We start from the raw sequence: 16111 nt of genomic DNA on the forward strand, positions 1-16111 counted from the left end.
CATTTTAACACCCGCTAGTTTTGTTATTACATGGTATAAGTTCCCGTGTGTTTCAATTTTGATAATAAAAATTAGTTACAACTTACAATGCAAAATGTCTTGTCTCCCCTTAGTCAACTTACTATAAAATTACAGAACCCCTCACTATCTGGTCAGACAGTACTAAGCAAATTAGCAAGCCGTTAAAATGCAATCGTCGGAAAGGCACACAACCAGTCGAGTCTAGTTGGTCATGCACTGATCTGTCGTTTCTAGCCAAATCAATGGTCGAAAATGGCTAGATCTATTATGGCCGTTAGCGGCTAAATCTATTCCAGCGTTGTGTGACATGAATGTGACCGTTAATGGCCAGGTCTATTCTGGCCAGATCCATGGCCACAAATCTGGTCGTTTCCAACCAAAATAGATCTAGCCATTTTCAACCAGATCTATGGCCAAATCAGAGTATGACCGATTAGTACGACCAATTAGATCCAGTTGATCATGCGTCTTTCTGGCAACATTAGTCGACGACGGTCGTAATGGTGGCCAGCGACCGATGGTGGTGGTTGGCAGGTATATAAGGGCACTACTGTCTAAAAACTTAATTAATTAGAGGTAACATTGTAATGACAGGTTCATGTAATTAATTTCAAAAGGGCATTATTGTCTAATATTTTAATAGTTAAGGGTAAAATTGTAACAAAAATAAGATTACCAAGTAATCTTAAAAATTAAAATACCTAGAAAATTGTGGTATTTAGATTACCTCATATATAACCAATAATAATTACTATTGGTTTTAAAAGATTACTGAAATCTTATATTACTTAACAACTAAACATAATAATCTAAGTAATATAAGATGACATTAACTCAATAATGGAATATAAACCCCAAACAATCGCCTCCAACAAAAAAAAAAAAAAAAAAAAAATTGTTATTTTATGCCTTTATGGTACTCGAAGTGAATTAATGTCATTAACCCTAGATATAAATACAAAGCTAAGAAATGTGGTAATGGTTAGCGTGGTTAGATCGGTAAGTAAACCTTGATTTGTCTTTGGTATAAAAGTGGACGATAATGACTTTGTTAATATCACTGATCTTCTATTGATCAATTAATCTACTCCAAGGTAGCAGCAAACAAGATATATATCATCCCAAATTCCCAATTAGAGGTGCGCATTTAGGATTGGGTCCAAAAACCCAGCTTAAAACCCAGGTCCTAGGAGACCTGGTCCCAAAACGGGACCAAGCCTAAGGAGAAAGGCCTGGTCCCTCCACTCGGCCCTCCCCTGGTCCCAAATTTTTTTACATTTTTTCATTTTTTTTCATTTTAGTCCCTTATATAATTACATAAAACCCTCTATAAATTTTGAAATAAACATAAATTATAGGAGTTAAAAGGAAATATTACAAAATTTATTTAAAAAAAAAAAATCTCCGGGCTCTAAAATATTTATAAATTTTACCTCTGAAAATACTAAAAACCCCCTACAAAATTTCGTTTCACCCTAAAATATAAAAAAAAAAAAATCAGAGGGGGGAAAAAGAAATTTTTTAGGCCTAGGACTGGTCCGGGTCCTAGAATTGCTATGGGTCTGGGACCCATGAGCGACTGGGCCCGTTTCGGACCAGTCCCAAACGGGCCCTGGTCCGAAACGGGCCCAAGCCTGAACCTGCTTATCCCAATTATTGATAATATTATAATAAAGACTTGTGTGGTCTGTATTATATAACAATTTATAATAAATTGACTATGTCTGCTATCTTGAAATGCACGATAATACATTTAAAATTATGTGTTTTGTTTTTTCGAATATTCTATAAAAAAATAATAATAAAAAAGAGATTTAACGAAATAATTATAAGCCAATGAGCTATGCAAGTTTCTGCTTAATGAGCAATTAAGATTACATCAAACCAAAAATTTCCTAAATTAGAAGTCAACTCTTAACATTTTTTATTTGGAAATGTCTCCATCTCTAATGATTTTCTAGTGTTTAAATTTATGAAATTGGAATGTTGGAATGGATTGAAAGTTAAGACAAAAAGAGATTTCTCCTTAAGATGAACTCTTTAATTTATAATTTCTTGTAATTTGGAGAGAAAGAAAAAAAAAAAAAAAAATACTAACCCATTCACACCAAAAATGCTTCTTTTTGTTCTCATTTCGATAAATTATCTAAATAATCTTATCTTATTTCTAAGTTTCGCGACGTAACTCTAATTTAAACCAAACTCATCAAATTCAAACCTATCAAGCCTAAATACTGTATAAACTAATGTGGCATGTCATGTCAATGCCACGTGACATAGGACTCACATTACTTAATATTATGTCAGTGCTATATGGGTTCACATGCATTGGGACTAGGTCCATTTTGGTTGGGACCGATCCTATAGGCTTAGAAAATTTTGAATTTTTGTTTTATTTATTTTAATCCCTATATTAATTGTCTATTTCAAATAAAATAGAAAGGTTTTAGATATTTACCAAGGGTTTAAACAAAATTGGGCGAGGGGAACCGGTCTAGGTAAGTCATGGAGGAGGGACCAAACCTGGACCCAAGCCTTCCTCCATGGGCTTGGTCTTGTTTTGGGACCAGACCTTATAGGACCACTCTTGATGAGAATTGGTTTTTTGGGTCTGAACCCAAGTTCCCACCTCTACATGTCAATTTGTAAGAGAGTTTGTACGTGTAATCTTGTTCAATCTTGTAAGCCTAAACTCATGTTCCTATACTATTGTTTTTTTGTTTTGTTTTTTTAAATAATCTTATAATTCTTCAAAGTAACCTCCCAACAGAAATCCTGATTCCGTAGCTAGATTCTAGAGATCACCATTCTGGTGTAGAATTAATTAATTTACTCAGCCTGGCTAAGTTGAGCTGCAATTGGACTTCTGTTTAGGCTTTGGGCTGCATACATTGATGGGTACAAAACTCAGACACAATCCAACAGTGTAACAACAACATCAACCACCAAAACCCATTACTGAATAATGTGATTACTGCAATGTCAGCTTCTGAAAGGTGACATGAATAGACCACACAAATATCTATAATTGCATATGAAAGATTCCTTACGCTGTTGGCTCAGTTTTGTCCTAATGTAGAGAGTGCAGTAATGCAGTCATCTTTTTCCTTGTACTAGTCATCTGATAGTGTTATCAAATTTCATCACCAAGTTCTCAGAACTCAAAACTCATGTGATTCTGCTAACATCATGGCTGAAGCTTCAATTCTCCCCGCTGAGGTTTTGCTATCTAAGCGTGTCCAGGAAATGGTCTTGAAAGGCGAAGAACCACCGCCAAAATATGTTTGTAGAGATGGTGATGCAGTTCATGAGGTTGCTGCTCCGTTTTCTATGATTCCCATAATTGACCTTAGTCTTTGCGCGTCATCGACTCCTGGTATGGGGCAACAGGAAGAACTGCAGAAGCTGAAATCAGCACTTTGCTCATGGGGTTGCTTTCAGGTTCCAAATTCTTAACTTAATGAAGAAGTAAACTAGTTTTTCCTGGGTTATAAGGCTAAGTCTAATTACATATTATGCTTGTTCTATGATACAATAACCTATAAGTTCTTGTAATTTTTTTATGCATTTTCAGGCAGTAGGTCATGGGATTTCCAGTACATTTCTAGATAAATTTCGCAAAGTTTCAAGGGAATACTTCGAACTGCCCATGGAAGAGAAGAAGAAGCAAGCGAAAGGAGTTGAAGATTTCGAAGGCTATGGAGCTGACCCTGTACCTGAAGAAGGTCAATTCTTGGATTGGTCTGACAGGCTCTTCCTCGAAGTATACCCAGAAGATCAAAGAAATCCTAAATTATGGCCAGAAAAACCAGAATCTTTCAGGTGCTTTCATGCTCCCCATGTCTCAGGTTGCTAAATACAAATATCAAGATGACATTAGAAAATTTCTGAAATTTTTGCTCATCCAAATTTTGCTATTTTTGTCATGTATGAACCATTACAAATTACGTATGCGCAGAGGTATATTAGAAGAATACTCTATAAAGATGAAAAAGGTAACAGACCTTACTTCCAAAGCCATGGCTAAGTCATTAAACATAGAAGAAAATTGCTTCTTGACACAGTTTGGCGAACGAGCACAGCACCAAGCAAGGTTTAACTACTACTCGCGTTGCCAAAGACCTGATCTTGTTCTAGGCTTAAAACCACATTCAGATGGATCTGGCTACACCATTATACTGATGGATGCAGAAGGTCTTCAAGTACTCAAAGATGAGCAGTGGTTTACAGTACCTAAAATCTCTGAAGCTCTCCTAGTCCTTATGGGCGATCAAATGGAGGTATATATTTCTGTTAACTTGTTTCATAATCTAAAGTTGCAGTTTCATAAATTACCAAGCCAATGACTTGCAGATAATGACTAACGGGATATTCAAGAGCCCAGTGCATAGGGTGGTGACTAGCAAAGAAAAGGAGAGGATTTCCGTCGCTGTTTTCTATTCACCTGAAGTAAACAAAGAGATTGGACCAGAAGACAGATTTATCAATGAAGAAACACCAAGATTATTCAAGAAGGTGAAAGGATACCCTGATATACACTGGGGATACTACCAGAAAGGACAGAGAGCACTTCATGTTGCCAAAGTGTGATATTATACTGTACTGTTCTGTGTGTTTTGTGCAAATTGATAGCTGCATAGTGAAAGAAATAGAGCGTATTTGATATCAAAGAAAACAAACAATCACACACACTTAACCAACAGTAAAGAGAACGAACACGTGTGATTTATCCTGATTTACCCAAAACTGGACTACGTCCAACAGAGTTAATATTTACAATAAATGTACCCTAAACCTCTCTCGTTACAATGAATGCATTTGCTAATAAATTGCTCTCACACACTTATACAAGAGAATAACGTCTTTATATACTAGGTTTATTAAAAGAAACCTAATACTACTAGGATTCTTATTCCTAAACCAAACCCTATATGAGTTTTATTCCTTAGAAAAATCCTACGGCAGCTATTCATGGTATAAACCCAAACTGCTTATGGGTCGAAGGCATTGCCCCCTGCCCACTCACCGGGGAGCAGAGCCCTAGCCTGGCAGTGGGACCTGTATGCGTCTGCTTCACCCCTTATTGTTGAAGTGATCGCCAACTCCAACACATAGGAAGATGCTTAATTTAGATGTCACAACACTTATCTCAGTGAAATCTCTCCTTTGCATCCTTTTTAAGGATGATCCTTCACTGGTATAATTATGTATTGCTCTAAAAATTAACATTCAACTTTCTCTCAAAAGATCAAACTTTGTTATACGTTTTCTAAGTGCATCTAGTACACTGCAATAAATTTTATGATTTGGTATTAACTATGAAGGCCAAATTAAAGGCACAGTCTTGTTCCTCGTCTCTGCAATTTATTTTAACCAAAACGCCCATTTTTCGCTAATCTCAATTAGCTCATTGCCTAACCACAACTTCCAACAAATGATTAACAGTATCCTCATTTTTCTTCCCGCACATCCTCCTCAGTAACCTCCATATTCATAACACTCATTTTTCAGCATGCAAGACAATTTGCACAAAGGTAGTGATTCTTGCCCCTTGTTCTACATCGCTAACTTTACACCAAGGTCTTGAAATTGGAAATGCAATAAAACAATAATCTTACTCCCCAATCGTCCTAATAGATCTGCCACTCAGCAAAAATGAACTGGGTTTCTCAGAGGATAGCAATGTAAAATTAGCCTATCAGTATTAGTTTTTTACTGATAGATGCTCCACTTTCCTCAAGCATAATACAAATAAAGGCTCCCTAAACCTCAAATAAAGACCACTCCACACCACAGACATGTACTCTATCCTAGGAAGTTCGACAATTGCTTAGATGACTTTGACAGCAAATTCATAAGAATTGTGTAAGCTGAATCCTAGAGGAAAAAAATAAAATCCAAGAAAAGGATTTACCTTTCATTCTTTCAAGATGAAGTTTATCATTCTATGACGATACTTAACATACTTGGCTATTCTTGAAAGTTCAGCTACAGGCCATTACGAGGAACATTCTCAAAAAGACTTCCAGGTTAGCTAAAGTGAGGGAAACTGATTTGAAGGTAAAATTGCGGCAAAGCAAAGCAATGAATTCTTGCCGATCTGAAAAGAAAGCATCGAATGGCTTCTGATATTAGTATGTGTAGAATAGGCAAACCAACAGGAAGATGATTCTAGTTCTTTTCCCTTTACATTAAATTCTATCAGCCAAGAAGACATTGACAATGAACGACTTTGACTTATGTGAGAGAGTAAAGAGATTAGGATTTCTACAATTCAAACACTCGGTTCTGATCTTCATTTCTTACCATTAAGAGAAAGACTAATAATACTGTACCGCCAGCAATCAGGTCTTATTATATACAAAGTGGCATACTGATCAACTGGACTGATGCAAGAGGAGAACAGAACTCCCACAGAGTGTTTATTTAGTCTCTCCATCCCCTATTTCCATTCGATCAGAGCTCATCTCCGAAACTGTTTAATGGAAGACAGCCTCTCCATCCTCTATTTCCATTCGATCAGCTCTTCTCCAAAATCAGGTACTAAAAAGGGAACAAATAATCAATTAAAAAAAAAAAAAAAACACAAATTGAACAGCTAAGAGAAACCAAATTCAAAGGCACTTCAAATAAACCAAACGACTAACGAATTGAAACCTAAAAGAAATCATGCAAGTTCAGAAAGCAAGTCATTGAAAATTTCTCTCTTATAGATGCATTATCCATTACATTCTGATCTGATCACTTATAATAACTAGCTAAGACAACTACAATACCAAACAAAATGAAAAGAAAAAAAATTAAATAATCATATAAAATCAGTAGTTTGTAAAATTCACCTTCCTGTTTAAGATCCTTCCAGTCTTTTACTCTTCTCATCAGAAGGTTCCACCACATCATCACCACCGCGAAGCAACTTCATTGTCGACAAAAATCTATCCTCTTCCTTAGCATTCAGAAACAACTGCTTTCTATAAACCTGAAGCAGCCGCCCAAACAAATCCTTCTTAATAGACTCAAAGGCCATATCCAACCTCTCCAATTGCTCCAACGAATTCTGGTTATACATAAACAACCCATAATACAAATCAAAGCTATCTCCTTTCGTATTCTTCACCAAATTCAACAATGTCTCATACCCTTTTGTGTTAATTGGCGAAGACTCAACTCCAAACCTCTCCAACACTCTCCCCATTGTATGTGTCACAAACTGTGACCCTGCAGCGTACTTATCATGTTCAATACAACTCATCTCCACCATTCTGCAACCTTCCTTAGCAAAAAAGTCAAGAAACCTCTCGACTCGACTCAATCTTTCCTCGTCATCTCCAATTCTAACTTTGTCATACACAAAAGGAAGACCAACCCACGAATCTTTTCCACTCTCTGGACCAAACATCGGATGTGTACACAAGATATCAAACTCTTCTGGCAAATACTTCAAGAAAAGATTCATAGGGAACTCTTTGACTGAAAGAACATCGACAAAAAGTGTACTTCTTTTCAACCGCTGAAATGGGATAGATTTAAGCATACTTTCAGTGGAAAGAATGGAGGTAGAAATGAGAACTACATCAGGGTGAAGTTCACAAAGGTCATCAATGTCGGAGTAGAACTGAGCGTTGAATTGGGGAGCAACACGGGAGTAGTCTGAGCGAGAGTGAGCAAAAAGAGTGTGATTTTGGCGGGAAAAGGCTTTGGCAAGGAACTGGCCGAAGTTGCCAAATCCGATAATGGCAATCTTGAGAGAATTGGATTTAAGGTGCTGGTAGCGGAGATGGGATTCGTAGTCGAAAGGTTGCGCGGCGTCAAGGGCGCGAATGGAAGGGAGGCGTGAGGAGCCGGGGCGGAGGGGTTTAGTGATTGTGGAGGAGGGAATAGGAAGGAAAGAGCGGCGAATAGAGAGAGAAAAGGAGGGAAGAAAGGGCGGTGGTGGTGGGGTTAGAGGGAGAGGATATGGGGCGGAGACAAACATTTTTTCTGCTTTGTTTTGTGGGGAACTGAAAAGAGAGAGTTATCTGAGTGTTGCAGAGAAGAGACAACACAAGAGTGAAGAAGACTACACAAGAGGAGTGTGGGGTGACGAATTTCGTTACCCTTTAACGAAACTGAAACGTGAAAAATAAAAACTGTACACCACATCAATAATTTATTAAAACGTGTATAGTTAGTTGTGCATCAAATATCAATACGACAAATCATATCAATATTAGCGTATACGACTGTTCCTACCCAAGGTTTGCCTTCATGACTTTTCCCACCCAGAATAAAGTTTATATTTTGTTTACTATCTAGAATACTCTTTTTTATTCAGCGGCCAACTGAGAGAAAGCTCAATCTAAACTATTAGAGTTTTTGAAAAGGAGATACTAGTGAGTCTTTTGATGGTGATTAGGATTGTTAACAAGTCGAATCGAATCGAGTTTTTGGCTTAACAAGTTTAACTCGTGAAAAGAAAAAAAAATTCAAGCCGAGTCTGAGTTTTTTATTTCCTGACTCGGCTCAACTCGACCTATAAAAAGAAAAAAAGATTTCGAGCTTGGCCTGCAAGTCAAGTTAACGCCAACCAATAAAAGCATGCAATTTTTTTTTAAATTTGGTGCAGATTTTTTCTCTCTCTCTCATTTCTTACTTTTTATTTTCTCTCTCACATTTATTACTCTTTCTCCCATCACTTCTTTCCTTATTGATTTGTTTCTTCTTTTCTCTCTCTCCATACTATAATGTTTTTCCCCTCTAATTTATTATAAATAATGCTACAATCATCAAAGTAGTACACCGAATAACGTGATAAAATTTTGATTGTCGACTAATATTAAGTTAAAATTAATCAACGATCAAGATTTTATCAAGTTATTCAATACATAAATTCGGTGCACTTGGTAACTGTATTATTTTTCATTTATTATTGATTTGTTTCTTCTTTTCTCTCTCTCTCCATACTGAAATGGCTCACGGTTTCTCTTTCTTTCTTTTTTCCCTTTTCTTTCTCCCTGGCTCTCTCCCGTCTCCACCAACACTGAAGTTATTCTCTTCCTCTTCTCTTTTGTTACTTATTACTTTTGGCTTTCTCTTCTTTTCTCTCCCTCTAATGACACCTATTTTTTCCTATTTTCTCTTTCTTTCCTTCTTTCTCCTTTTTTTCCTATTTTCTCTTTCGGTCTTTCATTCTTTATCCTTGTTTCCCTGCACTCTCCACCAACTCTGATTTATTTCCTTCTTCCTCATTGTTTCCCTGCACTCTCCACCAAATCTGACGCCAACAACTTCCCTAAAATGATTTGGTTTCAGGGGAAAGGATTTAGTCGTGTATTTAGGAATTTTAACGTCAGGGTATTCTTTGTCATTTTTACAAACTTTTTGTTTTAAAAATTTCAGTTTAATCCCCTATACTTAATAAAACCCCTAATAATTCTGTTGTAAACTTAGAAGAGATGATTACACGTTACACAATTCACTCGATTACCGACAGTTGATGGGAAAAAGGTTTTAGTGAGTGATGATTGAAGAAGAGAATAATGATGACATAAGATCGCTAAAATGTTAGAATCTACCGATGATTAGTTAGAAATTTGAAATATAAACTTTGAGTGAGAAAATGGTATTTTGAAACTTTTTAGGTAAAATAGTGTCATCAAGGCAAACCTTGAGCGGGAAAAAGTCATTTACTTTGAATAGGTCAGTGATTAACTTCAAGAGTCTTACGTCTCGTCTCTTGAGGCATAAAATGAGACTGGTGTTGGGTAGAAGGTAGAAACTAGTGGCTCACGTTAACAACAGAAATAGCAAATTCACCTACCTTATTGATTAGAAATAGAAACTAGTTGCTCACGAGCTTCATATTTTGGGCACCAGCTAGTCAGAATTCTTGAAGTCATACTCACATCGGAAAAAGACAAAAATAAATACCCAACACAGCTAATCAGTACAAGCGCTCTTTCTTGCTTAAATGGAGTCCAGTACAAGTGCTCTTTCTTGCTTAAATGGAGTCCAAATGCTCTTTCTTGCTAAAATGGTGAAAGGTGAACCTCACAGAAGAGTTAAAGGTGGAAGTTGTTCTAAAAGACTACATAAGATAAAAATTAAAAAAGACCCAAAGACATAACACCACGGCACGGCCACTCCCCTGAAATGTAGAGACTCAAAACATTTTCTTGCCATCATTCTAAGCATCTCAATTATCATCATTATCCCCGCTTCAAAAATAGTATTCACTAAACTAACCAAACTAACTTCGAAACCCCATTACTGTTTTAGCACAAAAATTGACTTAAAAAGCAAAGTGTCTCCATGTTTTTATGACCCTCTTCAGCGTTGTACTTTTTGGTTATCCCTGCTTAGAAGATCTTGAAAAGCAGGCCACCGTGAGTGGCAAAGAAAGGAGCAAACACCAGTGATTCAACAGCCATGAGCTTGATGAGGATGTTTAGCGATGGGCCTGAAGTGTCCTTGAGTGGATCTCCAATGGTGTCGCCAATCACAGCTGCCTTATGTGGCTCGGACCCCTTAGGTCCGAGGGTCCTTGCATGCTCAGAGGCACCGGCCTAACAATTCAATCACAAAATTTTATTACCAAAAACCAAACCCAATCAAGTATAAATCAGATTTAACACATTTAAATATACACTTACCTCGATGTACTTCTTGGCATTGTCCCATGCACCACCAGTGTTAGATGCAGAAATTGCGACCTGTTGAAAAAAATACAAGAGAGCAACAAGTGTTAACGTATATGATTTTAAACACAAAATTTTCAACTCCTGGATAATTTAATAGCAGATAATTACCTGGACACCAGAAACAAGGGCACCTGCGAGCACACCAGACAAGGTTTCCACACCAAAGAAGATTCCAACAATGAGGGGTGTTAGCATGACAAGAGCACCAGGGGGAATCATCTCCTTGATGGATGCATCAGTGGAGATCTTGACACAGGTAGCATAATCAGGTTTGGTGGTGCCCTCCATCAGACCTGGGATGGTGTTGAACTGCCTGCGAACCTCCTCAACCATCTTCAAAGCAGCACTTCCAACACTCTTCATTGTCATGGCAGAGAACCAGTAAGGAAGCATAGCACCAACAATCAAACCAATGAAGACCTTTGGGGTCAAAACATCAACGGTAGAGATAGCTGCACGGCTGACAAAAGCACCAAATAGAGCCAAAGACACCAGTGCAGCTGATCCAATGGCAAATCCCTGAAGCCAACAAATTTCTTTAGTTAAATAATGAAATGTAAATGGTTAAAGCATCGGACAAGAAATATACTTCGGGGTTTCACATCAAATTCATTAGCAAAAGGTAACAGAAACAAGCACAAAAGAAGGAAAACTAAATAAAAAAGGTGGTCAGCTACTTCAACGATTTTTGGCAAAACTTAATAGAAGGAAAGAAAGAGCTCTTGTGCCCTTTTTGGAGCACCAGAACGGCCCTTTACTGGGAATACTAAAAGTTCATAAGTATACAGTAATATTAGGTTGCTGAAAAACAGATTTCCAATTAGCACGCACAAGAAGATCCTAAAAAAGAAAGAAAAGGAAATCCATCCTCCAGGTCAAATATATTCCAGAAGAATATCTCAGTACCTTTCCAATGGCAGCAGTGGTATTCCCAGCAGCATCAAGGGCATCAGTTCTCTCACGAATGCGGTGGCTCATTCCAGCCATCTCAGCAATACCTCCAGCATTGTCACTTATGGGACCATAAGCATCAATGGCCAAACCAGTGGCAATAGTGCTGAGCATTCCAAGTGCAGCCACTGCAATACCATACATGGCAGCAAAGCTAAAACTAACAAAAATGCTGACCGCAATGGCAAAAATTGGAATGATTACGGATTTGTATCCCAAAGCAAGGCCAAAGATAACATTGGTGGCAGCTCCTGTCCTGCAGGAATCAGCAACGGCTTGCACAGGGCTGCATATCAAGCAAATATACTNGCATTGTCACTTATGGGACCATAAGCATCAATGGCCAAACCAGTGGCAATAGTGCTGAGCATTCCAAGTGCAGCCACTGCAATACCATACATGGCAGCAAAGCTAAAACTAACAAAAATGCCGACAGCAATGGCAAAAATTGGAATGATTACGGATTTGTATCCCAAAGCAAGGCCAAAGATAACATTGGTGGCAGCTCCTGTCCTGCAGGAATCAGCAACGGCTTGCACAGGGCTGCATATCAAGCAAATATACCATCAAGAACAAAAACTTGAAGCAACAATAAAAAGCCAACAATTAAGTCTTAATTTTTTTTTTTTTTTTTTTTTTCAATTTTACCTGTATGCATTGCTAGTGTAATACTCGGTGACAAACCCAATGATAAGTCCAGCCCAAAGACCAACACACACACACAAGAACAGTTGCCTGCAAAACCAAAAAAAATGTTAGTACACGGATATAAAATCTCTTAAAAATGCATACATCTAGAACTGGCCAACTGAATTAGTTGATCATTAGGCACAAAGCAATTAAAAAGTAAAAAAATCCACATTATTTTTGACTCAGTATTTCAACAATTCAATACCCATGTAAAACCATGCAAACAAATGTTTGGATACAGTTCATAGTGTAGAATATGAAGATCAAAGTATACTGTCTGAAATAAAATCACATGTAATATCCTAGCCATAAAAGTCATTTGAGGAAATTTGGAGCCTATATAAACCCATAATAAGTGCACATTTACCAACACAATTTTGGTCGCCTCACATACTCACAACTGTCTCATAAACTGAATAAGCTAGCTATATGGAACCAACCACCTAGATATCTCCGAATAGATTAAAAAAAAAAAAAAAAAAAACAAATATTATTGATGTTCAGATAAGACACAAAATATCACTTTTCACATAACATGCTAATTTGCCAAAGAAGAATTATTTTGATTCTTACCAGTTTTTCACAACCTTCTGAACCCCAAAATTGTAGATTGTAAAGGAAGAAGGCAAGCCAACCCATGAGACAATTGCAATTCCAACAGTCATAAGAACAGTAGAGATTATAAGCTGCTGCTTCAATTTTGGTTCAATATCTTTGACGGCCTTGATTTCAGTCAAATCAGTGGCAAATAGAGTAGTGACCAAACAGACAATGATACCAATCGAACTGATGAGCAGAGGATAGAGCATAGAAGTGAAATCATGGTTGATCCCAAAAGATGATATGGAAGCAACAACAAGAGCAGCACATGATGATTCAGCATATGAGCCAAAAAGATCTGAACCCATTCCAGCGATGTCCCCAACGTTATCACCAACATTGTCTGCTATGACCTAAAAGAATAACAATTTAAACATATCAGTAAAACCCAAAAAACAAACTAAAACTCAATTTCAGAAGTGATCTATTGCTTACGGCAGGGTTTCTCGGGTCATCTTCTGGAATGTTTCTTTCAACCTTTCCTACAAGATCAGCACCAACATCAGCAGCCTTGGTGTAGATACCACCACCAACTCTCCCAAAGAGAGCCATGGAAGACCCACCAAGACCATAACCAGTAATAGCTTCAAATAGGCCTTCCCAGTCATCACCATAGTACAGCTTGAAAAGATTGATAGCAATGAACAGCACCAAAAGACCATTTGCTGCAAGGAGGAAACCCATCACTGCACCAGATCTAAATGCAGTAATAAAAGCCTTGCCAACACCCTTCCTTGCTTCTAAGGTTGTCCTTGCATTGGCATAAGTAGCAATTTTCATCCCAAGGAAACCGGAAAGCAAAGAGGTGATGGCGCCAAGCAAGAATGACACAGTGCTGAAAAGTGCAGTGGCAAGAGCGGGCTTGCATGTCTTCTGCTTATCATAAGTGCAAGGTTGGCTCTTGGTGCTAAAGCCCTCAACAGAACCCAGAAAAAGGAAAATCAAGGCTGCAAAAGCAACCATGAAGACTCCGACATACTGATATTCAGTAAAAAGAAAGGATGTCGCACCTGTTACATCAAGACATACATAAGTATGATACGATGAACAAAAAAATAACATACTTTAGAACAGACTGCAATTTCAGATAATCATTAAAAACAATACTGACCAAGATAAAAAAAGAGAATAAATGCATAGATCATGTAATTAGCCCAACAAAAATCAGATTAAGTTAGAGTAACTCAAATGGTAAACAACCAGTTAAGAGGCAGACAAACTGAGTTGACTACTACGGAGGAAATCAAATAATAGTTAAAAAAACCGGGTCAACTCCCATATAGCAATATCTGCCACTGAAATGGTGTCCCCATGCATTAAGAGCCAAATTTAACTTAAGATAAACACATTCATCACAATTTCTAAAACTAAAAATCCAGAGATCTTATTAAAATCCCATAAATATTATAAAAGAGCAATGAGATCTCGCGATACAGACCGTATGTACACATAATACAAGACAAATGGGAGCACCAAAGAAACTGGTTCTCAACCCTTACAAGCATGGTCATAATTCATCAAAATGATGATAGCTTAAACGGAAGATGTCATATAAAAATGTTTTTAACAGGTTACCAGTTACATGTTATGAGCCTAAGTACATGTTTAAAATGTTATTAAATCTGACAAAAAATAATCAATCTAAAGTACTTCCTAATCTGTAGAAAAATCCTAAATATGTTGAATTACACAGTACAAGGCACAGGACACTTAAAACAGTAATTCAGATTCTCATCAATAACATTAATTAATATAAAAAACAGCCAGTAAACTTAATTAGAATAAGACAAAAAATATTCAAGAGCTAGAACCAAGAAGATAAGAGCTGCATAAGCTAATATACAAGTCCCCAAATAAAACATATACAAGGGAACACAGAATATCTAAACCAGATTATTTTATTTAATCCCATGTTTTGAAATGTAATTAAAAAATTAAAGATGCCCACCTCGAGTCACATACACATCCATCTTAATCCTAATCTAATCTTAAGATCTACTATCAGTTTCACCCATGTGTGCAACACAAGTTGTGATAATAACACCCAAAAAGCCAATTGACATTAATTACATAAAGACAAAAGCATCCCATAAGTACCCCACCCATTATTACGACATCGTACAGGTAAAATAGATCCAACCAATATAAAAAAATATATATATTAAAATAAATATCTCATAAGTCATAATTTAATTTAATCAAAAAAATAATAATAATCTGAAAAAACAGATCTGGATTTTTCCAACACTGAAAATAAAAAAAACTACGTCGTTTCGCTCTAAACAATTTCAATCCATTTGTTTCTTCATGAAAATTTGATTTATGTTAACGAAAATTGTGGTAGCACCCCAAAATCAATTTAAAAGACAATTTGTTTATAAACGTCTTCTCTTTTTTTTTTTTTTTTTTTTTTTTTTTTGTTTCCAAATTCACTTTCTCGGGCAACCAACAGCAAGTAAAGTTAATTCAGCCAAACTGAGGTAAAATCAAACCCTTAGAGTAATCTGTAACTTAATTCCTAGCCACCTACAAAAACCAAGCTAAATTATCAACACTTCAACTTTCTTTCTTTTTTCCTCCTTTTCTAAGACAGCAAACATCCCAAAACAACCAAAACGAAAGAAAATTACACAAACAAATCACTAAACAAACACACAACCAGATCTAGAACAGAAACGCTAAGATCCCCACTCAAACAAGACCCACCTTCCGAGATAGCTTTTGAATTTCAGCACACTTGACAACAACACTCTGGTCGTAATATCCCTTCCTCTTCCTCGATCAAATAATCATTGAACCCATTCTTCTTGTTGTTACTACTCGGAGTCCGCTCGTGCGTGACTTTCACGCGCGAAACGATTCCCCACTGATGAGGGAGAAGATGATGCCGACGACGGCGCAACCCGGCACCAAAATCTCCGTTCCCACTCCGAGAATCGTAGGCGACCCCATACCGCAACAACAACAACACAAAACACAAAAAAATGAAACCGAGGGTTCGCGAGAGAGAAATGAAAAGAATTGAAATGAAGTTGTTTTTTTGAAGAAGATGTTAAGGTGGTTATATATATAGTGAAAGATGGAATTTTTAGGGAACACAGAGATAGGTTTTATTACACGTACGTAGTATTGACGTTGTTATTTTAAGACGTGAGATATTCACCGTTGGA

General features: G+C 37.0%; 2 protein-coding genes across 2 annotated transcripts; one reads left to right on the plus strand and one right to left on the minus strand.

The window, feature by feature from the left end:
- The first annotated feature begins 3134 nt into the window (after positions 1 to 3134).
- On the plus strand, positions 3135 to 4702 carry LOC116107839 (codeine O-demethylase-like). The gene is made up of 4 exons (XM_031394124.1): positions 3135 to 3462; positions 3596 to 3843; positions 3980 to 4301; positions 4375 to 4702. Exons 1-4 carry the CDS (start codon positions 3211 to 3213, stop codon positions 4609 to 4611), a joined length of 1059 nt encoding a protein of 352 aa, XP_031249984.1. The 5' UTR covers positions 3135 to 3210; the 3' UTR covers positions 4612 to 4702.
- Positions 4703 to 6285: 1583 nt separating this feature from the next.
- On the minus strand, positions 6286 to 15893 carry LOC116107838 (pyrophosphate-energized vacuolar membrane proton pump-like). The gene is given in 14 exon segments (XM_031394123.1): positions 6286 to 6564; positions 6861 to 8118; positions 9036 to 9080; positions 10385 to 10565; positions 10653 to 10712; positions 10809 to 11219; positions 11607 to 11937; positions 12300 to 12386; positions 12915 to 13294; positions 13377 to 13951; positions 15648 to 15662; positions 15665 to 15701; positions 15703 to 15812; positions 15815 to 15893. Coding segments are annotated over 13 exon segments (3561 nt in total). The 3' UTR covers positions 6286 to 6564; positions 6861 to 6868.
- Positions 15894 to 16111: the final 218 nt, after the last annotated feature.

Source organism: Pistacia vera, unplaced genomic scaffold (genome assembly GCF_008641045.1).
Source record: "Pistacia vera cultivar Batoury unplaced genomic scaffold, PisVer_v2 Contig549, whole genome shotgun sequence".
NCBI classification, from domain to species: Eukaryota; Viridiplantae; Streptophyta; class Magnoliopsida; order Sapindales; family Anacardiaceae; genus Pistacia; species Pistacia vera.

What these genes read in the sequence shown, in the direction of transcription:
- LOC116107839 (XM_031394124.1), top strand. Translation starts at nt 3,211, where the DNA reads ATGGCTGAAGCTTCAATTCTCCCCGCTGAGGTTTTGCTATCTAAGCGT. An exon ending in GAAAAACCAGAATCTTTCAG is followed by an intron (nt 3,844 to 3,979) that starts GTGCTTTCATGC and finishes ACGTATGCGCAG; the next exon opens with AGGTATATTAGAAGAATACT. An exon ending in TTATGGGCGATCAAATGGAG is followed by an intron (nt 4,302 to 4,374) that starts GTATATATTTCT and finishes AATGACTTGCAG; the next exon opens with ATAATGACTAACGGGATATT.